The 27930-nt window shown below is 39.0% G+C and overlaps 1 protein-coding gene across 1 annotated transcript in view; it reads left to right on the forward strand.

Moving 5' to 3' along the window:
* Lancl3 (LanC like 3) overlaps positions 1–27930 on the forward strand; it is a 105947-nt gene that overhangs the window by 73110 nt on the left and 4907 nt on the right. Inside the window, exons 2-4 of the mRNA XM_027433167.2 lie at positions 13764–13887; positions 17423–17620; positions 24511–24718. Coding sequence (XP_027288968.2) covers positions 13764–13887; positions 17423–17620; positions 24511–24718 — 530 coding nt within the window. The remainder of the gene's footprint in view (positions 1–13763; positions 13888–17422; positions 17621–24510; positions 24719–27930) is intronic.

The following is a 27930-nucleotide window of genomic DNA, read 5'->3' on the forward strand; positions in this document are numbered from 1 at the left end:
CCAACTGCAGATATACAGACTACTGTGTTTCTTTCAAGTAACAATGAGATTGTCATGTTTGGCTAAGGCTATTCACTATCACTTGGGGCTGAACACAACTGTAATCCTAACAAAATTGAAATTTGTTCATCAAGGGTTAAGGTGTGAATGAATGCTGAGCAGTGAACCAGTGGAGGAAGTCACAAATCAAAACCAGAATTGGCCTTTCCAGAGAGGAAAAGATGCTTCTGTTTATATGATTATAAGCAACCACATATTTCTGTATTTCTAATCTCTCTAGTGCAATATCATGTGCTCATCATCTGACGATGCTCTAAATCACCTGAAGGTTTTTTTTTTTTTTTTGGTTTTTCAAGACAGGGTTTCTCTGTGGCTTTGGAGGCTGTCCTGGCACTAACTCTTGTAGACCAGGCTGGTCTCAAACTCACAGAGATCCACCTGCCTCTGCCTTCTGAGTGCTGGGATTAAAGGCGTGCGCCACCAATGCCCGGCAATCACCTGAAGTTTTAATTTTCCAACCGCAGTCACCCTCTTCATCCTCTTCTGTCTAATAGCTTTGCCTTCGACAATTTGTGGGGAGTCAGATCTTTCCTTCCTCTACTTGGGCTCCCAGGATCAAACTCATTAGGCTTGGTTGCCAGCAGGTGCCTTTACATGCCTTTACTTGAAAAGTTGGGCCATAGCTTGAGACTGCTGCAATGTCTTCTCATTTAACAGTGGTTGACAGGGGAGAGCCTAGCGTGCAATGTGCATTAAGTGTCAGGTTTAACGATGCTATTATGGTTTGAATATAAAATGCACCCCAGGCTTATGTACTGAAATCTTGGCCCTTAGCTATTAACACTGTTCAGAGGGATGCTGGAGAATTTAGGAGTTTGGCTTAACTGGAGAAAGTAGGCTCCTGGGAGGTATGCTTTTGAAGGTTATGGCTGGTCCTTTCGTCCCTCCCTCTCTGCTTTCTGTCCACTATTGAATAAATAACTATTGTATAATTTGCACTCTGTTGATGTGATAGAACAGCATGACCAAAAGCAACTTGGGGAGGAAAGGGTTTATTTGGCTTACATGTATGTCATCATCACAGTTCATCACTGAGGGAAGTCAGGGCAGGAACCTGGAGGTGGGAATTAAAGCAGAGGCCATGGTGAACTGCTGCTTACTGGCTTGCTCCTCCTGGCTCACTCAATTTGATTTCTCGTTTGTAAATTTTATTTTTAGGTGTATGAGTATTTTGCCTACATGTATATCTATGTACCAAGTCTATGCCTGGGGTGCTGTAACCATGTGTATGCCTGGTGCTCGAGGAGACCAGAAGAAGGTATCAAATTTTCTGGGACTGGAGTTTCAGATGGTTGTGAAACTGCCATGTAGGTGTTGGGCATTACTGAACTTGGGTACTCTAGAAGAATAGTAAGTGCTTTCTTAACTGCTGAGCCATATTTATAGCCTATAAATTTGCTTTTATAGGCTTAACTGGAGAAAGTAGGCTCCTGGGAGGTATGCTTTTGAAGGTTATGGCTGGTCCTTTCGTCCCTCCCTCTCTGCTTTCTGTCCACTATTGAATAAATAACTATTGTATAATTTGCACTCTGTTGATGTGATAGAACAGCATGACCAAAAGCAACTTGGGGAGGAAAGGGTTTATTTGGCTTACATGTATGTCATCATCACAGTTCATCACTGAGGGAAGTCAGGGCAGGAACCTGGAGGTGGATGGCACTGCCCACAGTGGGCTGGGCTCTTCCACATCAATCATCAACTAAAAATATGCCGACAGGCTTGCTTACAGGCCAATCTGATGGGGGCATTTTCTCAATTGTGGTTCCTTCTCAGATAACTTGAGATTGTTTCACATTGATTGACAAAAACCTAACCAACACACCTTCTAAAACATGCTCCCATAACCAAGTTCTGCCTTATTATGAGTCCAAAATCAATGGAGTTGAGGACTAAGGACTGAAAGTTCTGAATTCATGGGCCAAAATAAATCTTTCCAAAATGTCCATTGTTTTTGCCAAGTATTTTGTCACAGTGACACAAAGTTCTTCTTACCCAATTGTAGTCAATTATTTTAGGCATCTTGGGTAACTGGTGAATTCAAGCAAGTGATGTAAACAGAATTGTAGTGACAGCAAGATGGCTCATCATGGAAAGGCACCTGCTGCCAACCATGCCTAATGAATTTGATCCTAGGAGCCCACAAGGTAGAAGGAGAGAACTGACTCCCATAAGCTGGTTTCTTATTACATGCAAAGTAAATAGACAATTATAATTAGAAGGTATTCTAATCCATTAAATTTTCTACTAAAAAGGAAGTACATAACAACATAGGCTTCTTGTTGAAATAAAATGCCTAGAATATGACTTTATGCCTACTCTAAGAAATTAAATAACTGCAACATGCCATCACATCCACATTTTAAAACTAAACCTGTACATACAGGGTTGTAAATACTTGTCATAAAGTGTTGAATCACAAAAATTGCAAAATACTATGACTGAAGTCATATTAAAGATCTCCTTTCTATAATTGCTTTTTTTCTTTTTTATTCAGATTAGTAAACTGGGGTTTTTAGAGATTGTTTGCTTCATTTGAAGTTAGTTAGTTAGTTAGTGAGTGAGTGAGTGAGTGAGTGAGTGAGTGAGTGAGTGACAAAATCGTTTCTAGAAATCAATTGAACCTGAGAGGTATTCTGAAAGAGCAAAGGAATGAGCTTTTGGGAAGAGTGCCAGTGAAGGCTGCAAGTATGATGATGAGGAAATATAGTAAATACATATGAGGAGCCATAAATTAACTAGTGTACGACTTTCATGTTGCAATAAGTTAGAGATGCTAGCATCCCAGAAGTGTGGCTTGGCCTGAAGATAAGGTGTGGGGGAAGGCCAGTAACAGGGTTACTTTGGCAGAGATCTTCTGAAGCTTATGTTGCTGGACAGTGGGAGTTGAATCATTATTGAACCTCACACTTCACATATTGGTAGTTTCTGTACATTTTACAAGTGTTTTGCAAAGAATGATACTGGATGTCTTTGGTGGAATCTTAACAATTTAATGAGATAGGTTTTTATTATAACTCCCTTTTGACAAGTGAGAAAGCAGGCTTAAAGAGTATGTTAATTAGAATTCTTGCTGCTATTGCAAGATATGGAACAAAACAGCATAAAATAAGAAAATACTCATTTTTGGCTCTCGGTTTCAGGGGTTTCAGTCCATAGTTGGTGGCTTCATTGTTTCTGGGACTGTGTTAGAGCAGAAGAGCATGACAGAGCAAAATTGCTCTCTTCGTGGTAGCTAGGAGCAGAGGCAGGTGGAGAGAGAGGGGGAAACTGTGTTATATTTCTAATCTCTCTAGCACTGTATCATGTACCCATCAGATACTCGAAGAGATGTGTCATGGTTTAAGAATACTGTAATGACACATTCATTTAATAGTGGCTTACATGGGAGGGACTAGTGTGCAAATGGTCAACTGAACATTCATGCTTAATGATGTTGTTCCGGTTTGAATGAAAAGGTTCTCCGGGATTGTAGATTGAAAATTTGGCCCTAGCTAGTAACACCAATGCTCAGAAGTTTAGGAGATTGGGCTGAGTTGGAGAAAGTAGGTTACTGAGAGGTATGCCACTAGCTTGAGTTTAGCTTGGCCGCATTTGACCATGACTGGAGTGGTTTCTTAGTGACTACATGGTTGAATATTAGACACTACTTCCCTTGGAAGCCCCATGGGAGTATCCTCCCCAATTTCTTTTGAAGCAGTCTTTCAAGTGACTTTATTCTTTCAGACCTTTGAGTCTGCAATGGGTGGAGTTAGGCCGATTCATGAGATGTCCTTAAGATATCTTTGTTGTTTCTCTGATGCAAAGTGTGTGACTTACTTCAAACATTTTATGAAATTTTCTTTATTTTGGGAGGGTCCAGGTAGGGTGTGTACTTGCTAGAGCATGTGGAGATTGGAGAACAAATTGGGAGAGTCAGTTCTCTCCTTTCAGCATTTAGGGGGATTAGACTCTGGTTGTCGGGCTGGATGACAAGTGCCCCTACCTTCTGAGCAATTTCACTGGCTTGACTTTTTCCAATGCTAATGTCTTCAGAAACTGTTTTCCTTAACTCGAACTTCACACAGAATTTTCTGAAAGAAACTGTAATTATCTTAAAACTTTCTGCTCTGCTTTTCACTACTAAATCTCATTGTGAACCTGGCCAAAAGCAACTAGCAATAATTGTGGCACAGCTGAAACTCCACCTTGAGATTTCCTCTGCTAGATTATGTCATCGACTTTAAACTCAGAGACAAGATGGATGCAAATTCTTTGTCAGAATCTTAACACGAGGGCTAGATAGATGGCACAGTCTGTGCAGTGATTACTGCATGAGCACATAGACCCAAATTCAAGTCTAGAACCTATGTAAAAGCTGAGCAGGCAGTGCACACCTGTGATCCAGAATTAGGTAGGCAGACACAAGCAGATCATAGGGGTTTGCTAGCCAGCCAGTGAAGCTAAATGGATGATTTAGACACTGAACCCTCCAGGTTCAGTGAGGGACCCTATCACAAGAAAAAGTGAACAACTGGGGAGGACACCCAATGTCAATCTCTGGCATACACACACACATACACTGTCAGAGAAAGAATACATGAAGAATGTCCTCCTGTCAAAATTCCAATAAAGCACTTCCTTCTTTCTGAAACCTCAAGGCCCCATTTGATCATGTGCATAATCTTCATTCTATAAGGACTAACTAAGCTTCTGAGCTCCACCAGTTCCAAAGGCTTCTAAACATGCTGCTCATGTTTGCACACTGCGACAATCCCACTCCTGTGGTACCAATGCTATCATCACTCATTGATGTGTCAAAATATCTGACAGAACATTTTCTAAGGAGAAAATTATGGTTGGGCAGCTCTCCTATTGCCAGGAGGGGCAGAGCATTATATCTGGGAGGAGCATACAGAAAGCACAGAGAGAGATAGAGAGGTGCCGAGGAAAAGATACAGCCCCTAAGGACAACCTCCACCATGACCTGCTTCTAAGTAAGCATCACTTCCAGGGATTCCAAACTAGCAATGGCAGTATTTTAGTATAAAATATAATAGCTCCTCTAAAGTATATGTCATATGTAAACCCTAGCAGAAAACAGACAAAAAACAAAACAAAACAAAACAAAACAACAAAAACGTGTAACCTGCCCAAATCCACACTACTAGAAAGTAGTAAATATTCGTTTGGGTTCCTGGTCTTGATGTGACTCTGAACTCCATAGTTTTGTCTTTATTTTGGTTTGGGTTTTGCTGAAATTTTTTTAGAGAGGCTGTCTTGTAGCAAAGGCTCACCTCAAATTACTGAACTCCTGATCTTTTTGTCACCACTTCAGAAATGTTGAGGTTACAAGTTTGTGTCAACAGGCTTCAGCACCATATTTTTCGCATCACTATGCTGAATTCCTTATATTCAAAACCCAGACTCCTCTGATACCTTACAGAATGGTAAAATTTGGAGCCCTAAGTGACCTTAGGTGGTCATCTATTACAAAATTACTCACTGAGTGCTTCCCTTACCAACAACAATAACCACCGTCCAAAAGATTGTTACAAATACAATATATCTCAGATATCATTCCACAGTTACCAAGTCAGTCTCTGGCCCAGGAAGCTGTGTTTTAGCAGCTTTTTAGGCAAAATTATTAATTTTTTAAACTAAAGTAGAATTACATCACTACCCCTTCCTTTCCCCCTTTCACCTTCTCCCAGCTACACTCTGTTGAACTCCCCTCATGCATCCTATCTCAAATTGATAACCTCTTTTTCTTTGAATATATTGCTATAGATAAAGTATATATTTGAATATATGTATAAATGATATTGCATGTACATATGATATTGCATGTGTATATGATATTGCCACAGATATATTAGTGGTCATGTAAGGGGAAATTTTTCACAGGTTTCCCATCTCTAGACAAAGAACTAGAGGTAAGTAACTACTGCAGAGAGGAGAGGAGAATTAGCCTCTCCCAAGAATGGTCCACTGTATTGGTTGTTCAGTGCAGAGTGCTCATCCTTGAAACAATATAATACCAATCAGATGGACTCAGCAAGTTGTATTTATATACATTTAGGTACTTTTTATTAATAACTTTGTTCATTGAAAATTTCATACATGTTTATAATGCATTCTGAGCAATCTCCTCATGCCTTTTCTCATCTCACCCCATCAGTTCTCCTTCCCTGAAAATCTCTTTCCAACATTTACTTTTTGTTTGTTTTGTGTCCTGTAGAGTTTAACTAGGGCTGTCTGTATGACTCTTTGTTTGGAATGATTCCTTAGAGCCTCATGAGTAAACACACAACTGGATATTATAGCTCCTTCTTTTGCCAGAATCTGCCATTTTCCAATAGTTTGTCAATAAATGTTAAGGCCCCTGGAGCCCTTTTCCCATCCATGTTGGATGTGAGCCTAGCAGTCACAAAAGAATTGAGAAACACTTACATAGGGACAGATTTTAGCTTTACTCCTTGATTTTACAAAAGAGGGAACTAATTTCTGATCACGGAACCATGATTATGGTACCAAAATTGGATCTCAAGCCCCAAGTATCCAGAATCCTAGACCAGCTCACTGTTTGTGGTTTCTTCATTAAACTCCAACAAGTGGTATACTGCTAGCTGGCTTGGACACTGGGTAGTGTTTGGAGGACTTCTAGCTTGACTCAGCATATCCATTTATGTGCATGCCTTCTACTCATGTTTGTCTTACACTAAAGGCTGTTTCTCCATACCTGGGTGACCTTTGGCTTGCCTTCCATTTAAAATGCCTCTTCTTTCTCCTCTCCTCTTCTTATTTTTCATATAATCTTTAAACACTTTTGCAGCAATTTACTGTTTCATGGCAATGTTTTTCAACATTGACCTTTTATAATCACGTAGAGAACTTAAAATATGCAGATGCTGGAGTGCCCTACCTAGGGACTATGATGCCATAAATTTGACCTTAGGTCTTTAGGCATCAAGAATTTTCAGTTTCCCCGGTGACTGCAGTGTACAAGCACATATTAAGAACTACATTTTTGTAGGAGTCTCACCATTGCCTGAGGGCATAGGTGTGTTAAGTGTCTTGATCCCTTTTGGTTCAGGTTCTGAGTCATCATGTAGTAACACTGGGTGACCAGTATCTCATGAGTCTTGAAAGTCAGCTTCTACAAAAATGAAGCAAAACCTGTTTTTTTTTTTTCTTTTCTGGATTTCTGTGTTTTGTTGGTTCTTGTTTCTTAACATGAGAAAGGAACAGAAACAACAGTGAAATGGTATTGGACCAAATGTTTACAACTGAAATTCCCTGCTGAGTCCCTTTAATGACTGGAGAATAATCATCACTCCAGCAACCTGCCTCCCATTCCTCATTGCCCAGCATAATAATAGTCAGGGAGCATCAGGAAAACCAGATGGAACTTGCTCATTCTGCACCAGCACACATGCCCCATTTGGAGACTAATTAAGAAAATAACAAACCTGACTACATTGGCTGAGAGAGCTCCCCACAGGGGTTTGTAAATTTGGGCATGTTTTTCCTGTATGCAGCATATTGATAGAAAACGTCCCATTGTTACTTCCTCTTTCTGAGTAATTTAATGATTGTATAACATGAAGCTTGGCACTCCCTCTTGCTTCCCTGACTGTTTTTCAGACTTCCTATAGTTCCTCTATTCTAGTTTTCTCACCGTTTCCTAGGAGAAATCCTCTGCAGTAACCAGCCTCTGTCCTCCCATCACCCTTCTCCACTTCAGGTGTGGTCCACAGGTGACAGCACCAACCTCAGCATCATCTTGCAATTGTTAGAAATGGAGAACTCTAGCCTCACCCTAAACCTAACAAATTTAGAATCTTCATTTTTTTTTAAATCAAGAGCTCCAAGTTGACTTGTGTATATATTGTTGTTCCAAGTTTCTGTCTTCTCAGTGACATATGTAAATATCCACCCACTACAGAGATTTCATGAAAGGCCTGGCTTTTCTAAGTAACCCAGAGAACCCCAAGTGGAATACAGCCCGAGATAGCAAAAGTGTAAATCCAACCACATGTGAAATATTGTTCTTATACAAAACCTCCACAGCATTTTAAATTGACATTATTTAGATTGGTAATTTTAAAAGCTAAGTTTACAATGGAGAATAAAATACTGGTACCCCCTGTAAGAATTGTCTTGTTCTCTGTCACACAGACATGTCATATGTTGGTATCTCTGTTACTGGTACCATACCTTGAGACAAGAGCCATATCTTTGAAGCTGCCATGTTCCTGAGTACCAGTAGGGAGGGAGTATACATCCTAACTACTTGTAATAATCCTGTTCTTTTGTTTTGAGTGAAAGGAGGCTATAGTATCCTTTCTAAGGGTTGACACAAAAAGGTGTAAGTAGGAGTGTAGCATGGGGGCATATACCTTTAATGCCAGCTCCAGAGGGAGAAGTAGGCAGATCTCTATGAGTTTGAGACCAGCCTGCTCTACATAGTGAGTTTGTGCCAGCCAAGACTTCACAGTGAGAATGTGTCTCAGAACCAAAAATGTGTAAGTAGGAAATGAAGGAATTTCATGCTGACTTTCAATTTCCTGTTTCCTGACATTAATGTTTAAAAGTTCTTGCTGTCCGTCTCTAATAAAATCAAAACTTATCAATTTAGTTGGTTTCCTAAGTGGACTATGACAGGAGCTTTATAGGGAGTTGCTAAAAGAACTTTAAAGCACTATCTTTAATACCTGTTTGCAAAAACTTTCCAGTTTCCCTTTGTTCCTACAGAAACCAAGGATGTGGCAGTTAGAGTTGCAGGCTGTGGAGGGGTGTCCTGGGGGCTGGTGAGATGACTTAGTGCTTAAGAGAACTGGCTACTCTTCCAAAGAACCAGGCTTTAATTCTCAACTGTCTGTGACTCCAGTCCTAGGGGAATTCCATCCCTATTCTGGCCTCCTTGGACTCTGCATGCACGTTGTGCATCATAGATATATATTCAGGCAACACACTCATATACATAAAATTAAAAATAAATAAAAATTTTAAAAGTGTTTTTAAAATATGGAAAGTCTGACTTATGTAATTTAAATACACAGTATCATTGAGCTTTCATCCAGTATCAGGGACTTTCAAGAATTCACAGATAATATCTAGAGAAGTCTGTGCTTCTCAAACCTTAATGTGAGTTCGTGCCACCTGGTGATCTTGCTAAAATTCAGTTTCTGGGCTGGGCAGTGGTGACATATGCCTTTAATCTCAGCACTTGGGAGGCAGAGGCAGGAGGATCTCTGTGAGTTTGAGGCCAGCCTAGTCTACACAGCAAGTTCCAGGACAACCAGGGCTGATACACAGAGAAATCCTATCTAGAAAGAAAGAAAGAAAGAAAGAAAGAAAGAAAGAAAGAAAGAAAGAAGGAAAGAAAGAAAAAAGAAAGAAAGGAAGGAAGGAAGGAAGGAAGGAGAAGGAAGGAAGAAAGGAATGAAAGAAGGAAGGAAGGAAGGAAGGAAAAATTCAGTTTCTGATTCTGTGGATTCTGTATTTCTAAAGGTTCTTAGATGATGGCAAGACTTCTGGTCCATAGACCACACTTTGAGGAGCAGATGCATCTGAGATCTCAGATGTTTACAATGAGATTTGACAGTGGCCAAGGACTGAAGTCTATATTGTGTGCCTTAGATTCAGGCATCATTATTAGTGTTGTCTGAGAAGATTTAGACTGGTAGGTAGCAGAGTTGATATGTTTCTGTGGAGGATGGAGATGTAAATAGAGAAAGCATTGGCTTTATATCTATGCTGTTCCAGTTGGGGTTGTTGTGGCTAGGAGAGAGAATGAGCCTGGGGCTCTCTAAAATAACTCAAGTTGGGAGGATAGATGAGAGCCTGTGCTAGATAAAAACTTGGCAGGAAGCCCTAAAGGCGATTTCCTTAAACTGTCATGAATTAAGAGCTATGGGGACCAGCTACCTTTCTCTTAAGTTCCTTTCCACACAATTGTTCTGTTGGTGTATCTGCCCCAGCCTCCTTTCACTCTCTGTTCGGGGTGGCTTACTCAGCCTTTCTCCCCATAGCTCCTGCATGTTTCCACTTACGTTTCAGCCGTGCATGGGTCTATCCCTACCACCTGACCTGCTGTCAGCATCAACTGTGATTGCTGACAGTTTCATTTCTTTTAGAATATGCATTTTGAATTGTTAAAAAGAGGAATTTAATAGCATAGAATGCCTTAGCACACTGATAGACCTAGGATTTCATTGCTACTATCTGAAAATCCAGTTATTGCCAATGGGGGAAAGGCCAATGGTATCTGATGCCCAGACAAAGAAATATAGCTAGCAAAGATTGCTCTTTCATGGGGGCTGTGTGCCAGGACAGAGTCTGTGGTGTGGGACAGCATCTTGCCGCCTAGTCCATTTTATTCATTTCCTTAATGAAGGTCATCTCTATACGGATGTGGTTCAGTCATAGCCTTCAGGCAAGACCAAGAAACATACCATTTGTTTTATTGCTCTTTCATCTCTTCATACTCAGAGGCCAGCCTAATAAGAATATGTTACAGGGTCAGTGAAGGGAATCAGCTAACTAATGAAACTGTTTAAAGCAATCCACCACAGACCTGCTTCTGCATTTTTGAGATATCTTTATTTTAATTCAGTGTAGGCAGAGGAGGTTTAAAAAAACTAATTAATCTGAAGTATCAACATAGCATTAAGCCTTTAGTGTTAAGAACACAGAAGGCATCAGGCTTGCTTTAGGAATGATCTGATGACAGGGGAGCTCCTCTGTAGCTTCCTGTCACTTTCCACATTGGAAATGCTGCTTTCCTGGTCCAGGATATCTGAGTGTATCCTGAGGGCATCTCCTCGGAGGGAGTACACATGCTCATTCACCTTCCTGAGTGCTTGCAACAGGAAATGAAGGCATGTTTGAAAAATCTGACACACGAGAGAACAAAACCCAGCCCTTACCCCTAAGACTTACCCTCCCCCCCACACACATACACACTTTTGTTCTGTACTGTTTGTTAGGAGGAGGGGAGAGGGAGGTACATTCTTTCTTGATATTCCTTCCCTCACACAGACTTTTAGGGAGAACTCTTTTCAGTTTGTATTTGCCAATCAATAAACTCAAGGGTAGGTCTTGTCTGTTCCCAGAGATAAAGAACTGCACACATAACTATCCTCTATCCAGCTGAACAAGCAGCCCCAGTGTTCTCTTTGTTTTTCACGGTGTTTCTGTGAGATAAGAAGAAACCGCCCAGACAAGACACATGACCAGGCCAGGTTTTGAGAGAGTAGTTCATAAATTCCTTCCCTATTTTGAATGGTAGGATGGAAAGAATGGGGGAGGGCACCACACACAGGACAAGCTGATTTTTTTTCTGACTTCCAAACAAACAGGAGAATAAGACTACATGTTCAATTTAGGCATGATTCAGACAGTTTTCAGTTCTGAATATGAAAAGCAAATAAGAAAATTGTAGTAATTTAGTAATTCGGTGGCCATTTTCTACCACAAAAATTGTCTGTCATGCAGACTCAGACAGAATCAATACAGGACAGATAAGACCTGTGGATAGCCAAGGAGCAAGACTTATTCCTAGGAAATTAGAAGGAGGATGGAACCAGGATAAAATCGTATTAGGTCCAAACCCTTCAAGGATCTTAGCAAGTTCCTGAAAAAAAAAAAAAAAAAAAAAAAAAAAAAAACAAAAAAAGCACCAAAAACAAAAAAAAACAGGATTTGAGATTAGTGATGTGAGATTTCAAACAATAAGATTTAGTATAAAATCAGTTGCTCTTACTAAAAGAAAGTGTTTTCATATGGCAGATGAATTTGGGGGGGCTACAACTTTGAGTCAGAAAATCATTTAGGAGAAATATGCTGTTAGACTAGGAAAGACCCACGTCTGTCTGAATGTGACAGTGATGATACATAGGAAGATGGGGCTTTCATGGGTAGGAAGAAAGGAGAGGTGAACTCAAGAGACAATAACAGGTAGCTAGTAAAAGGAACGTTGAAATCGAAAGCCATGATGTAATTGTTTCTGAGCAAGTAGAGCTAGGATAGAGTAAAATCTTAGAGAAGCTGAACAGCACTTTATCGTCCATGTTTCTTTCCATCTCTCTAGATTCATGAATCTAACAAGCTGTTGTCCACCTCTCATCTCCATCAACAGATAGCAAATTATCTACAGGGAAAAAAACCGTGCCCCATGCTTTCAAGACTCTCCCCATGATATCTAGTACGGACCTTACTAGAATAGTAACCCAATAAATGTTAACTGGCGAATTAATGAGCAGACAGTTTCCTTTTTTGCTTAAATATATTTTAAAATGGGGTACCAGTATATAGGCCAAGAAAACCTAGAACTTGAGATTCTCCTGACTCAGCCTCCCAAATGCTTGGATTACAGGATGCATGCCACACTCAGCAACGGTTTCCTCTTTAATTATTTTGCTGAGTAAGTTTAGATTTGAGGAACCCAGAACTGGATTATACTTTATTTTCCTAATATTGGGTAAAACAGAGGGAAGTTGTGGCTTAGATCATTATTGTTTTACTTAAACAATAATTGGTTGATCTAATGACAGATACAGATAAATGAGAGAGGCCAAAATTCATTGAGCTTTTCTTCCTTTTTTTGATCCTAGATTTATTGAATCATCCTGGACTATAGATATCTTGTTTCAGGTCAACCTAACCAGTAGTTTTCTATTAATATTTGCCTTTTGGGAAGCTTGGTGTCCTCAGAGCAAGTGTCATGTCTATCATATTTTTTGTCTTAGTGCCAGCACCTACAATAAGCTTGCATGAAATGGAATACACACTTAAGAAATGATTGTGAAAAGAGGAGGAAAGGGGAAGGAATGAAAGATAGGAGTAAAGGAAGGGGGACTTTGTTACCAAGCCCCCTCTCCTCCACTTCAATTTTTATGTTAGGCACCAGAGATTCAAAATGACAAACGTCACAATCTTTGCTCTCAAGGAACTGATAGTCTAGTGAGATACAGAACTAAGACAGCAAGAGGGTAAGTGTTTCATCATAACAGGAAGCCTGGTGACAGAGGAAACAAACCAAAGGAAGCATCCAGTTGGCCCCTGAGGGAAGACAGGTCACAAAGCATACTGGAAACCAGAGGAGAGTATTAACAAACTCCCTTGTGCTTTGGAGGCTTGAGAACATTTTAATTTGCCTTCATAATCCTAAAACTGATTATTGCAAAGATTGAACAAAATGTGAACGTGCCCTTTGAGTGTTAAAGTGATTTTTGTCTTGGCACAACTGGACTTTGCTTTCATTCTGGGAATGCAAGTGACTGCTCTAAATTTGTCATGCAGTAGCTTGCATTAGAGACATGGCTTTATAAGCACAGCCTAGAGGCCTGATATCTGGGCCAGACCTGTAGCATGTATTGTGTCAGGGCTAGTAGTAGCTTTGTTAAGCACAATCTGTTAGCCTCACCATTCTTTCCTGAGAAAATTCTTGTTCCCATGACAAGGATTAATGATACAACACGTATATGGTGGTCTTTTCATTTTGTAACAACCCATCACAGCAAAAGTGTCTATTTTAAACATTCTGAAGAGGGTAGATAAACTCGAATCAAAAGAAGAACCAGTGGCAGAACATGAAGGAAGCTTAGTTGACTAAGTTTTTACATATACAATAGCCCTTTAAAGGCCTGTTATTTAATGTCTGAGGGGACAGAGATAGAGGTCCTGCTTTGACTTTGGCTTTTTGATCTTTCTTTATTTAGGTACTGACCCCAGCACAAATTAAATCAATATGCCAGGCGATTCTGGACTCTGGGAAGCAGTATGCCCTAAAGAAGAGAAAACCATTTCCCCTGATGTATTCTTACTATGGAACTGAATACTTGGGTGAGTGGCACATTCCTGTAAGCTGGAGAGTCTCTAATGGTAACACTGACTAAAGAACAAATGTTTTCAGTTTTGCTATACACCAGGGATTCTCAACCTGTGGGTCATGACCCCTTTGAGAGGTCTACCCACCCTTTCACAGCGATTGCATATCAGATATCCTGCATATCAAATATTTACAATATGATTCATAAAAGTAGCAGCATTACAGTTATGATGTAGCAGTAGAAATAATTTTATGGTTGGGGATCACCCCAATATGAGGAACTGTAGTAAAGGGTTGCAGCATTAGGAAGGTTGAGAACCACTGTTCTAGACTATCATTATTCATGAATAAGAAATACTTTAAAGCATTTTAAAACAAAAGTTGAGATATTTTAATATCTTTTCAAAGCATGAATGACAGTAATATAAGTATTTTACCATTCATGTTCACTAAAGACTAAAACCTTTATTACTCATTTATTTATCTGAGATAAGTCTTAATACATTGCCTAGGCTGGCCTTGAACTACTGGGCTCAAACAAATATCCCCGAGGAACTGGTACTATGGGCATATATCATCATACATGGCTTAACTTTGTTGAGACATGGTGAACAATGATCACACTGATTCTAAGTAATGCTTCTGAACAGGGGAATAAGATCAATTCAGTAAATTTTTAGTGATAGCATATTCATAACAGCAACTGAACTACAGTGACTAATTTTGAGCTCTGATTCATGTAAGGGTAAAACGAGTTCCCCCAGTTTGCATCCTTATACTCCTGAGCAAAATTTGTAAGGCTGTTTGTAAGCCACACTTAAACTGTGTCTCCTTTCCTCTAGGTTCTATCTACTGTAGGTTTCCACACAAAAGTGACCTCTTACCTTTAAACTATCATTTATGTTCATTTTGCCTAGAAGGCTTCACTTCCCACAAGCCCTTCATCTACTTGTAATACACAGACTTCAAAACTCAGTGCAAACCTTATGAGATATACTGAAGCACGTTCTGTGTCTTAGGAGAAAGGGTTGTTGAAGCCAATCTTGAGAACAATTAACGTGTTTCAGGTATTTTGCCCCCCAAGCAAATAGGGTGACATCATGGCATCATGCCTACACTGTTAATGGAGTCCTCACTGTGTCTTATTATAATTTATGAGTCACTTGTTCAACTGCTCTGTCAGGTTTTGTGCACATTCAGAATGGGGATTCATTCATTTAGTTTTGTGATTCTGGGACCTTTGCCACAGAGCCTGCATTTAATGAGGGTAACCAAATGAATGGATGAATGGTTAACGAGCAGCATTAGTGAGCATTTTCTCGAAGAAGTTTTGCATTTTTTCTAAGTCTTTGTGTGATCAGACCTTGAAGTAGGTTTTGAATATAAAAATCTATTTGAAGTGTGATCCTAGAAAGCAATGCTAGGGGAGTAGAAACATGAGACAAGGAAGAGGAAGACTTTAACTTGTGAAATAATTAGCAGTTCTGGATAGCAGAGGCTCTGTGTTAGACTTTTGAGTCACTTTGACAAAATGCCTGTTGTAACGACTTACTTAAAGGAGGAAAGACATTTTTGGCTCGTGGTTTCAGAAGGGCCATTCTATTGTCACATGACTGAATTCATTCTGGGCCCATAACAGGGAAGAACATGATAGCATAAGCATACAGCAGAGGTTACTCTTCTCATGGAAGATGAAAATCAGGGAGAGGGAAGGGCCTGAAGACCCTCAAAGATATATACCAAGTGACCTACTTCTATATAGGCCCCACATTCTAACAATTCTACAGTCTCCCAAAATAGTACTACTCACTGGAGAGCAAGCATTCACTGTATAATCTGATGGCAAATATTTCATTTTCAAACTGGAATAGGCTCAGTCCCACTGAAGACTGACAGAAGCCATATGGGACATGCCTCAGAAATGTCTTACCCAAAGACTGAGGAAGTCCATGCATTTTTCTATGCATTTTCTGCATTATTGGTGGGCTACTTCAGGGGTGTTAATTCTGTATTATCCCTGTGTGTTGAACATATTCTTGTGGCCAGAGATAAATTCAGGCAAAATAAGAGCTATTTAAGATAGGAAGTTTGGAGAGCATAGATGCACCTGAGTGGAAAGTTTGTCAGGGTACTAGCAGTGTCTTTTATAGTTCTTTCATTAATAGTTTTTTTTAAAGGAGAAATTGACATTCTGGCCATTGATATACGTATTACAAACCAAATTTCTGGTAGACATGTAAATACTTTCCTGAAAACTCAAGCTTCCTTGTAATAATTATTATCCGTGTATAATATGCAATATGTTTTAATGTAAGACTAAATAGTATGCATCATATATTCTAAATTGTATATGTTAAATAATATATAGATATTCACATGGATATTGCTTATTTGTATAAATAATGGAGCACTAATAAAGGAATAAGCTTAAAGGATTATAAGGCTGAAAAATCCAGACCTAAAAAGGTCAGTGTTGTAAGTTCCAGGCTGAGTCCAAGTCTACAGGGAGAAGACAAATGTCTAAGCTGGAGAATTATTTCTTAGCATTTTTGTTACATTTAGGCCTTGATGAGTGGATGAGGACTACCTACAATTAATTGGCAAGGGCAGTCTTCTTTAATCATTTTACAGGTTCAGCTTTTACTGTCCCCACAAGCACTCAAAAAGACATACCTAGAAATTATGTTCAAACAAAATCTCTGGGCAACATTTTGCCCAGTTAAGTTGCCACATAGACTCACACATCATACTCCTGCTACTCATCTATTATAAAGTACTTCACTTACATTCTAATAGTTTTTCAAATATGGCTCACTTTCTGAATTGAATAGAGAGGTCTCTTCAAGAGTATGGGAAAATTCATCTTTTTGTATCTCAATTGTGAGATAATGTCTAAAACATAAGTATTCATTGTGAATAATTGAATGAATTGACACCAAGGGAAAGGCCTTTTATTCTGTTTTGTTTACTCATCTTCCCTTAGCACCTTAAGATCTCTAGACCAAATTGATTTCAAGCACTTTGGGAACATTTTCATAAAATCAAATTTTCTATGAAGAGCTTAACAGTTTTATTTAGGGTTTATGGTCCATATGGTTTCAGTCATACATTCAAGTCTGCTGTATGATGTAAGGAAGCAGAGAACAACATACAAATGGATGAGCATAGGTACGTTCCAATATAACTTTGTTTACGACAGTGAACCAGATTTGGGCTGCAAAGCTATACTTTACTACTGGTTTAGTTTTTTTTTAGCAACTCAATTGTTATAGAATTGTATGTGCTTTCGAGCAATTTTTTTTTGAGGCAGGGTTTCTCTGGGTAGCTATGGAGCCTATTCTGGCACTCGCTCTGGAGACCAGGCTGGCCTCGAACTCACAGAGATCCACCTGCCTCTGCCTCCCGAGTGCTGGGATTAAAGGCGTGCACCACCAACGCCCAGCCTTGAGTAATATTTTAATGTTCAACAAATCTCACGATTTTCTTTTCGCTAGTTCAAACTACCTCTCCTCTCTTGGTGGATAAATGACGTTTGCTTTGTCCACACAGGGGCAGCTCATGGCCTGTCATCCATTCTCCAGATGCTTCTTTCTTACCATGAGCATCTCAAGCCTTCAGATCGGGAGCTGGTGTGGCAGAGTGTGGACTTCCTCATGGAGCAAGAACAGAATTGCAACTGGCCGCCTGAGCTTGGAGAGACCATTGAGAGAGAGAACGAACTGGTCCACTGGTGCCACGGTGCTCCAGGTCTCCCACACATTATTGTCTGAAAACAGGGCCTTTCACCTAGCTTACACAAAAGGAGTTTCATTTTTCTGAGATTTGAGGGCATTTCTCATCCTAGGTCATAGCTATCATTTTGAAAACTAAAAAATGCCTTGATCTTTAAAGGACTTCTGAAAATTATTCCATAGGTTTACACATTACATCTCTCTATCCTTAGTGTTAAACAAGCATTCCCTCAAAATGTAATGTGAATCACGTGTGTAGTCTAAGCTTTTAGGGTATCTGAGTGGTAGAGTGAATGATTAGTATGCTCAGAGTTCTGGGTTTGAGTCCCAGAATATATACATAAAAAGAATCAGTAGCCCCATATTGAAAAGCAAAAAGAAATGGGTAGAATTTATTTTAATAATATATAACCTAAATATTATTATTTTAATAGGCTACTAATTTAAAAATAGAGATGGCTGGCCAAGTACAAAAAGCACTTTTCTGGAACACAGAGGATCTGGGTTCAATCCAGAGCACTAAAAAATGATAGTATACATTCTTTGAAATATTGAAATCTTTAAAATTCATAATTGGTTTGACCCTTATGTAACATTCTAATCAAATGCTACATTTCAAAATCCTTTTAGCTACATTGGAAGACACACATCCATAGCCTGATTATTTATATATATGGTGGCCTCTGGCCTAGTAGTGTGACAGCTTGTTGTAAATTTCTAATCTTAGGCTCCATCACAAACCAGTGAATCACAATGTATATTTGATTAGTATCCTTATGAAACTTGTGTTAATCTTTAAGTTTGAAATGCATGGCTTTGGAATTTTTGTTCAAGTGAGTGTTTCCAGGAATAACTAATAAAATGTCTAAGGAAATGAAAATCCACCCCCAAATGAATTCTGAAATTGAGCCTTGATACTAGACAGACTTCATTACCTACCTCTCTCTATCCCACCCTTTTCAAATCCCATTACATTGCTAACTAGTCTTCCAGAGAAGGAATAATTTAAAAGAAGTTAAATTCAAACAAATAAATTCAGTTAATTGGCAAAGAGAACAAAATATCAAATAACACAATTATTAAATTTGTTCTTTGATAATTGCATGTGTCTATAATGCTTTATAATTACTTTCACCTTCCAAAATTTTTTGATTATGAATGAATTTGCAAGGCTGTGCTTTAGAAGAGCACAGCTTTAGATTGCATGCGATTTATCTTTGTCTTGTTACCTGATTTTTATTGCCTCCCTTCACCTTTTAATTAATGTTCTTTAATCAACCTAGAGTTCTGTTTTTTCCTTGATACAGTTTGAGGTGATGAATAATATAAGTCACTGCCTATTGTCATATTTTCTCTGCCTGCCACATTTAACTATGGAAGGAACGTCGAACTGTGTATTTTAAAAAGTAGCAGGACATAGTACATTATGTTCAGGCTAACTGCTGCCAGGTATAATTTGTTCCCATTACTTCTTGCTTTGACCTTTTAGGGGGAAAACACAGCAGTTACTTATTTACCTTCCTGGAAATTATGTTTCTTGTTATGTTCGATACCTATTTCTCCTTTCTCTTAATCATTCTCAGCGATGGTCTCTGGACATTCTCCAGGCATTGCAGGATTCTTGAATTTTGGAGATGCCCCAAATTAAATATAGGATATTTTAAAAGGACTCAATGTGCTAGTAAAAGCCCTTAATAGAGTAGAAAGATAATCTACTAAAATGAGTGGAAGGTGTTTAAATGACTGTCATTCTACCCTTTCTGTATACCAAATGCCATCTGTTTCGGACTCATGACATTGGAGACTTTATTCATCCCCTTTAACAGTCATCCTAAGCATTTTGAGAAGAGTAACAATCATTGCTACAAAACAAAACAAAAAAAATCATTAATTCCATGTAGTCCCTGGAGCATCAAAAAGAAACTGATTCACTGATGAAATATGGTCCATTATTTCTATTAATCCCAACCCTCACCTAAGAGTGATTATAAAACTGGGAATTTCAGGTCAAAGACAGTCAAGATCTCCCTGAAGTTGACTATAATCAATTTCTCCCCAACAGGAAATGGCCTAGAAATTCATTTGTTTGAGAAAAAATTCGAGAATAGATTTATGAACAGCACAGATGGTTTGGGATGACAGACCATTCCTGTGATTAAAAACTTGCTAGAGATAATCTACAAAGTGGAACTGTGCTACCTTATGCACGCCTCAGTTTCCTTTTGACTTTCTTTCAGCCCACCTCTATAAGTGACTGCCCTAGTTAGTATAGATGAAATGTATAACTAGTTCTTGACTACAGGTTAACAATTCTGGGGTCTAATTGTAGCTGTAGCAGTAACCAGCTAAATGACCTTGAGAAAAGTCACATTTTAAAGAATCTGAAATAAGCATATTGAAGTATTTGTGTCACCATTGACACATTTTTACACCTGGACCTTTGCCATTCCTAAGGGATATATCTCAGATGCTTTTATAAACATTTATAAAAACCTATGGTGACATCCAGGTTTTTCTTCCTAAATACAATAATGTATTGCAGGAAAACTCATGTGATCCCTTCATAACCTTGATCACTCTGAAATACAGGATGGAAGTCATTTGCAGAATCATTAAAACAAATGCTGGTGTTAAAATAACCTCGCTGACTTCATCAGGTTACAGCATTACTTTGGTAACACTGACAGTGCACTTCCTTTACTCTGTGTGAAACACAGGTGTGAGCAGTTTTGAAAATTCATTCCACAAAGGCTCTAGGGTAGGTAGGTGACTTTGAAGAGAGAGGCAATCTTCTGAAGCACAGGGTGGTAACTAAGTTTTGTAATGACTCAGCAAAATTACGAATCCTAGCATGAACCTGAGTGGTGATACTTCAGTATGTTGAAACTGTGTATCCTACCTGTCACAAGTCTCTGGAGATCCCATATTTCAAAGATTTAGTCTCCCTAAGCCATCTCTATTAAATTGTAACTTAATATCCTGGTTGTATTTGGCAAAGTCATACACTGTTACTGACTTGTGTTTCATATCGTTGAATCTAATTAGTGGTCCCAGGAAAACGTTGTTCTAGTCCCCATCACAGTCAAAGAAACATGATATCCTTCCCATTAAGAGTCAGAAGCATTAGGATGGTTTCCATTAGGCAATGTGCTAACAAATTTAGAACATTTTCAAGGCCCCCTACACATACATCAGTCTGTGATCGAGGCTTCAAGAAGAGGACTTTTTACTCTGGCTAGAGCCATGAGATCCATAGCTTGTAACTCTCTGGGGCTAATATCTGGATATAGCAATTAGACCATCTCCATCTATCTTCTTTTCTACATCTCTACTCTGCTTCCAGTGCCAGCTTCTGCTACAGCAGTGGTTCTCAACCTTTCTAATGCTGTGACCCTTTAATACAGTTCCTTGCATTGTGGTGACCCCAACCATAAAATTATTTTCGTTACTACTTCATAGCTGCAATTTTGCTATTGTTAGGAATCATAATGTAAATATCTGATATGCAGGATATCTGACATTCGACCTCCAAAAGGGTTGTGACCCACAGTTTGAGAAACACTGTGTTAGGGTGATAAATGAGGTTTCACAGGGACAACAGACATTTGTGGGACTATTTGGTGACCAAACGCCACACCACAGATGAGGAGAAAAGAAAAGAATATGACAAAATTCCTGACCTTTGGTGGTTTGCCTTATAGTAGGGGATGCAGACATGGAAATAGATCGTTTTAATTTGGTTATGTATAAGTGTAATATAGTTTGAGGTAGGATCTAAGAAAAGAGATTTCTCATGCTGCCTCCAGATTCAGTGAAGGCTTCCTAAAGAACGTGATTCCTGAGTTGAGTTGTGCCAAGAAAAACAAGAGGCTTCTTCCAAGAATAACATAGGCATTCAGAAACACAGAAGCACCACAGATATTTTGTTTTTATGGAAGTGAAAAGTTTCGGTCAGAGAATGAAGAAGAGGCTAGCAGACAGAGCAGGATGCTGAACATAAAGGGCTTTCTTACCATGCTAAAGTACCTTTATAATAGCGAACCCTTTAGCTTTTCCTTGGCTAAAACAATTGCCACATAACACACTCTGTTCTGTGTTTCTGGAAGCAGAGCATAGTCTCAGGGGAACCTACTAGAGCAGGGGCTATAGGACATCGAAACTAAGAAAAGCCAGAGAAGTGTGGCTTTCATTGAGACCAGCTGTACTTTGATTCTGAGGGATGCTAATAGGCACAAGATATACTAAAGATCTGGTTCTTGAGGAAAGGGAGTAGGCTGTTTGTATCCATCCATGATAGTCAACTTCAGAAGGCTGAGTACATTATACCACTTTCTGTTTGCCTGTGGGGAAATCTCCAGACATGGGAATCCAGGATGTATGTTAGCAGCCAGCTGTTAAAAGAACTCATGCATGGCATACTTGCTGGTAAGATAAAGGGGAGCTGAGTTAGGCACCTCATTGATTCCTGCTCATTTGCAAGTACTCAGTTAGATTGATGACAGACTAGTAGGCCTTTCCTACCAGCAGCTGTAGGGAAGGGACCCTCCTGTTTATTCCCATAACTATATTTGTATACACATGGCCTAGTTTGTACCTCCAGATTAAGCTCTAAAAGCCATTAAAGAGAGTGGCCTTTTAAAAATCAGCATTTTTCCGTATAGTTCATGCTCAGTTGCCACCACATCCTATGAAATTACTCTTTGGCAAGTTTCATTTCCATCTTTCTGCCAACAAAAGTAGCTCAAAGCTACCCTGCCTTTTTTTAGTTCTTTCCTCAAAATATTCTGTGAGAGCAATCATACTGTTATGCAAATATCAAAACCAACTAATTTATAATAAAAAAGACCTCTAGCAGTTCCCAATTGCCCACAGTACACAGTCTAAAATGCCCAACAGAAGCTCTCATATCATCCATAATGTGAACTCATTCTTACTCTTCAACCCTCCTGGCCCCTTGGTTAGGATGCTGCCAGACTGATCTGGTGTTTTAGTCTTAGATATCCTTGAACCTCTTAGCCTCTGTGATCTTGGTGCCTAATATGCTTTCTCTGTCTCATCTTGGGCCTGGAGTTTTCTATGCAGTCCACAAACCCCAGAAAAGGCCAGCTTCCATTCAAGGCCTCCCCCAACTGTTTCCCTCAGGACAGTTTCACTTGTCTGTCTGATCTCTATACTATCACTGACATTCATTGTATGTCTCAGCAGCAACATGGACCCATGCCTTATTTTATGTTAGTCACAGTGTCTCCCTGAAGGGCATATGCCATTAGCATTTATTTTAGATTTCTCAGTGACAAGACTAGCTATGCAATTTGGGACCTAGTACAAAATAAGAAAGTACTAATTTTGAAAAGCTCTTAAGAAGCAGAAGACACTCATAACTAATCACTGAATTAGAATCCAGTCGCAGAAAAAGACGAGTGAAAAGCAAAGGGGTCCGGACCAAGCTGGTGAAACCCACAGAAACAGCTGACCTGAACATAGGGGAACTCTTGCTCCCCAGACTGATAGCTAGAATACCAGCATGGGACTTATCCAGACCCCAGGGACATGGGTTTCTGTGAGGAATCCTCGGAAATCTACGGGACCTCATGTAGTAGTTCAGTACTTATCCCTAGCATAGGTGTGGACTTTGGAAGCCCATTTCATATAGAGGAATACTCCCCGAGCCAAGACACATGGGGTGGGCCTAGGCCCTATCCCAAAGGATACAATGGACTCTGATGACACCCTATGGAGGGCCTCACCATCCAGGGGGAGCAGAAAGGATATATGATAGATAGGGTTTTAGTTGGGGGGAGGTTATGGGAGGACGGGAGGGAGAAGGGAACTGGGATTGTCATGAAAAACAATCCTGTTTCTAATTCAAATAAGAAGAAAGTTGAAAAAAATTATCCAGAAAAAAAAAAAGAATCTGAAGATGCTAACAGCATAGTATCAAGCCCAGTATGGGACCCTTTGAGGAGCAAGCTGCTTTGCCCTTGAAGATTGCCTTGCACCATGGCTACACATGGGTTTTCTACAATTTTTTCTTCTCTAGCAAGTTATATATAAATACCTTATTAAAAGCAATGAAAGGCAGAGAGAATCTTAGTGGGTGATTTCATCAAGATACCTACTCCATTCATGTCCATTGATTCCACTTTAAAATATAAATTTGGAGGGTGCTGGGCCCTAATTCCAGTGTCTCATACTTGCTAGTCTCTTAGCCCTTTTCTGCATTCTGTCTAGGAGGAAAGTAGGCTATGCAGGAGGCAGCCTCATCTTAGATTATTAATCTCTTTCACTATGGACCGCCAGACCTTGCAACTTAGGGAGAATAATTTCAATGAGTAGTTGTCTCAGCTCCTGTTTCTGTTCTTGCTTCTGTAGTGGGTATAATCTTTGTTGGCAAGTTTTGAAGGAATGTTTCTTTCCATGGAACACTGACCATGGGAAGGACTCACTTCAAAGCTGGAGTAGATGTCTTGCCGAGGTTGCTTGATAGCAGTGTTATTTTTGGAAAGACTCCTAGTTTTCTCTTAAGGGAAAGGGTATTGTTATAAATATGTCAACATTGCAAATTCTGAACTTTTGTGGGGTAATGGATCATATTAATTGATGTGCTTCAATTAAAATGTTTCTTTTTCTCCAGAAGCCAACTCCATGATAGAATTAAAACAGTTTAAACTACTCACACAGGAAAAAGCACACTCTCTTGTAGAATATTCTATAGTCTTGCTACCAAATGTATAGTGCCCAGGAGTCTAGAATGTAAAACTAAAAGAAAACAAAAAGGAAATGTAGTGTCTCAGGCCACATCTTAGGCACACTGTGTTAGTATATGTGATGATTCACCAGGTGTACTTGAGACGCTGTATATTAAACCCTGAAAGTCACCTCTTACTGCCTTTGATGTTTTTACAGGAATTGCTTATCTGTTTGCCAAAGCTTATCTCGTTTCCAAGAAACCACAATACCTGGACACATGTATCCGGTGTGGGGAGCTAACATGGCAGAAAGGTCTGCTGAAGAAGGGGCCAGGGATTTGCCATGGTGTAGCCGGAAGTGCCTATGTCTTCCTTCTGCTGTACCGTCTTACAGGAAACTCCAAATACATCTACCGTGCCCAAAGGTCAGCTGTTTTCATGTGCATATTCTTAGAAATCCTTTTTTTCTGATTGAGACGAGGTTTCACATATTTTAGGCTGGCCTTCAATTCACTATTCAATGACCTTGGATTCCTGATTCTTCCTACTTACATCTTCCGAGTTTTAGAATTCCAGGTGTACACCACACCATTTTATGTGGTGCTAGGGATTAAACCCAGAGCTTCTTGTATGCTAGGCAACTACTCTATCATTGAGCCACATTCCCAGGCCTTGTTTTTGAAATTTTAGTGTAATTAATTTTCTAAGTAAGTAACATAGTCAACTTGTTAATGTGACTATGTATAAAAAAAGTCAAATGTGTAAAAAAGAAGCATAGTGACCAGGACCCCCAGCCATTTAATTGACTTCCCTGGAAATCTGTCTTGTGTGTCTTCCCAAGAATGTTCTCTGTAAAATCAAGCATAGGGGAGTATATATCAAATTTTGCCCTAATTATACAAATGATAGTGCCTTGTTATCTTGCTGACCATGCTGTATCAATACACACAGGTCCTCTACTATCATTTTTGTTAAACATTCTTACTAAAATAAGAACACTTTACTCCAGTTGTTTGTAATGTTTTTATTATAAAGAATGCTCCCTTTTACACATGGATGAATAGATTATCCTTTCCTGCTGTCTGTCTGTGAGGGAAGTAGGCTATGCAGGAGGCAGAGGCATCTTGGATTACTAATCTCTTTCATTGTGAACCTTCAGACCTTGCAGCTGAAGGAAGTAATTTCTATTAATAGTTGTTATGTCTCTTGTTTCTGCTTTTGCTCCTGCAGTGGATAAAACCTTTGTTGGCAAGTAAATTCCTAGAAATGGAATTTTGGAGCTAAAGGATACATATTTCTAATAATATATATTATCTAATTTTATAATGATATATTAATCACTGTAATTTACTCCCTGAAGCTCTAATAAATATGGAAACCAGATGTAGAACAGACAACATTGTTTTGAATAGAAATAACTCCATGCTGAATAGTTAAGTGTATACACTGTGCCAGGAACACTATGAATGGACTATAAATAAACGGGTAGAAAACTGAACAGCATGAAATCAGTATTCCCTTTGAGGGCACTTGGAAGTTGTCTATGTAAGATGTCAGAAGAGGTCTTGATTTTCTGTGTGGCATTTATGTCTTCTAAGCTAGGGGGCTTCTCACCGTCCCCTACCCATATGACTTGATTCCCTTGTATCTGAGTTGTCACTTTCTAGAGGCTAGCGAATAGTTCCTCATGGTTGTGAGAATTCCCTTTAAAGGGATATAGCCAGAATCATATTGGCTATGTGAAATTGTGCCCACATCTCAGGGGTATTGGCTGGTTTAAATAAATTAACACATGAAATTTATTTTTTAAATTTTATAAACTTTATTATAAAAAAGAACTTGTTCAGGTCGGGACTTTTTTGCGGTCAATTCTGATGACAGTCCTTGAAGATTCCCTATGGAAGGCCTCACCCTCCCTGGGGAGCAGAAAGGGGTTAGGATAGGAGGTGGGGCTGGGGAGGAGGCTGGGACTGACATGTAAAAGGAGCTTGTTTCTAATTTAAAAACTGTCTAATTACAATTATAAAAAGAAAAAAAGAAAAAAAAGAACTTGCAGATGAGTACAAGAAAATCATTTTAAATAATGCCTGGAATATGGCAACTTCAATGTAAGGGTTAACTTTCGTTATTACTATAAATTTGAGCTTTATTATTCATATATATAATATATATATCCTATATACTATATATCTATGCATATGTTTGTATGTATGTATTTATACATGTATATGTTTGTGTTTGTGTACATTTTGGTTCTAGGAATTAAACCCAGTGCTTCACATTTGCTAAAGACACACTTATTATGATTAAAGTCTCTTTATTCAAGAAGACACCAGGGCAAAACACAGTCCAGAGCTAGGTTATAGAACCCAGCAAGCGCGGCCAGAACAAAAGGGGCCAGGGTCCCCACATGCAGCCCCTTAAGAAGCTCCCTTACGTCACCCCGGCTTTCCTTCACCACACCCTTATGGGCGAGTCCCGGGTCCACCTGGTACCTGTCCCAGGACTATTGGGCGGGGCTAGGGTGTCTCCTACACACACTGTATCATTAAATCATACCTCAGATCTTAATCTATTTTTAATATGTTCCTATTATTATTATACATATATAAAGGTACTATATGTAGTATTTTAACTTACAATTTTGAATGAGTAATTTCAGTTTGACTAGATTTATTTTATTGTTTTAATAAGTTAAATAATTATTCAATGAATTTGTAACATAATTAATTCAAGAAACTTCTAAATAATAGAAGCCTCATATATGCTCAATATTTACTAATAGGCAAAATGCCTCAAATATCATAACCAATATATACATCCAGTGTAATCAAAATATACAATATATGTACATTATAGTGGTAGAAGCATTTATGTAGGAAATATTTTAAAATTACCATATACCCCTTTTTCTTCTAGTGCTGGGAATAGAACCCAGAGACTCATACTTGCTAGGTAGGAAAGCAGTCTGTCATTGAGTACTCTATCCCTGACCTAAAACTTTGGAACTGAAATCTTCAGATTTGTAAGTGTTTCTTAGTCTAAAATGAACCTACCTTTTTCTTTTCCCTTTCTCCTGTCTCCTCCCCACTTTTCCTATTGTGGTGCTTATTTATATTAAAGATGATAACCCTTCCTCAAAATGTGCTGTAAATATTTTCCTTTATTGCTATTTCTTTTTTAATATAAAAATTTTATTTGTGTGGATGTTTTGCCTGTATGTGAATCTGTGCACCACCTGCAATCCTGATGCCTGTGGAGGCCAGAAAATCAAAGCAGGTTGCCTTGTAGTGGAGTTATAGACAGATGTGAGCTGCCATGTGGGTGCTGGGAATTGAACGCAGATCCTCTGGAAGAGCAGCCAGTGCTCTTAACTGCAGAGGCATCTCTCCAGCTGTTTCTTTTCCATTGTTCCCTCTTGTTACTAAGCTTTTGCCATATAAAAGTACCAAATATTCTTGTGAAAGTCATTAATTTTCCTATTAAGATTTCTGTATTTTGTGTTATTTATAAAATTTCCTTTACTATTCTAAAGTAACAAAGTGGTAATTAATACTGACACATGCACTTCTGTGATTTTATATTAACATGAAAAGGTTTTATTCATCTAGGAATTATTTTGCATTGGTACTACATT

This window comes from Cricetulus griseus, chromosome X (assembly GCF_003668045.3).
Source record: "Cricetulus griseus strain 17A/GY chromosome X, alternate assembly CriGri-PICRH-1.0, whole genome shotgun sequence".
Taxonomy (NCBI): domain Eukaryota; kingdom Metazoa; phylum Chordata; class Mammalia; order Rodentia; family Cricetidae; genus Cricetulus; species Cricetulus griseus.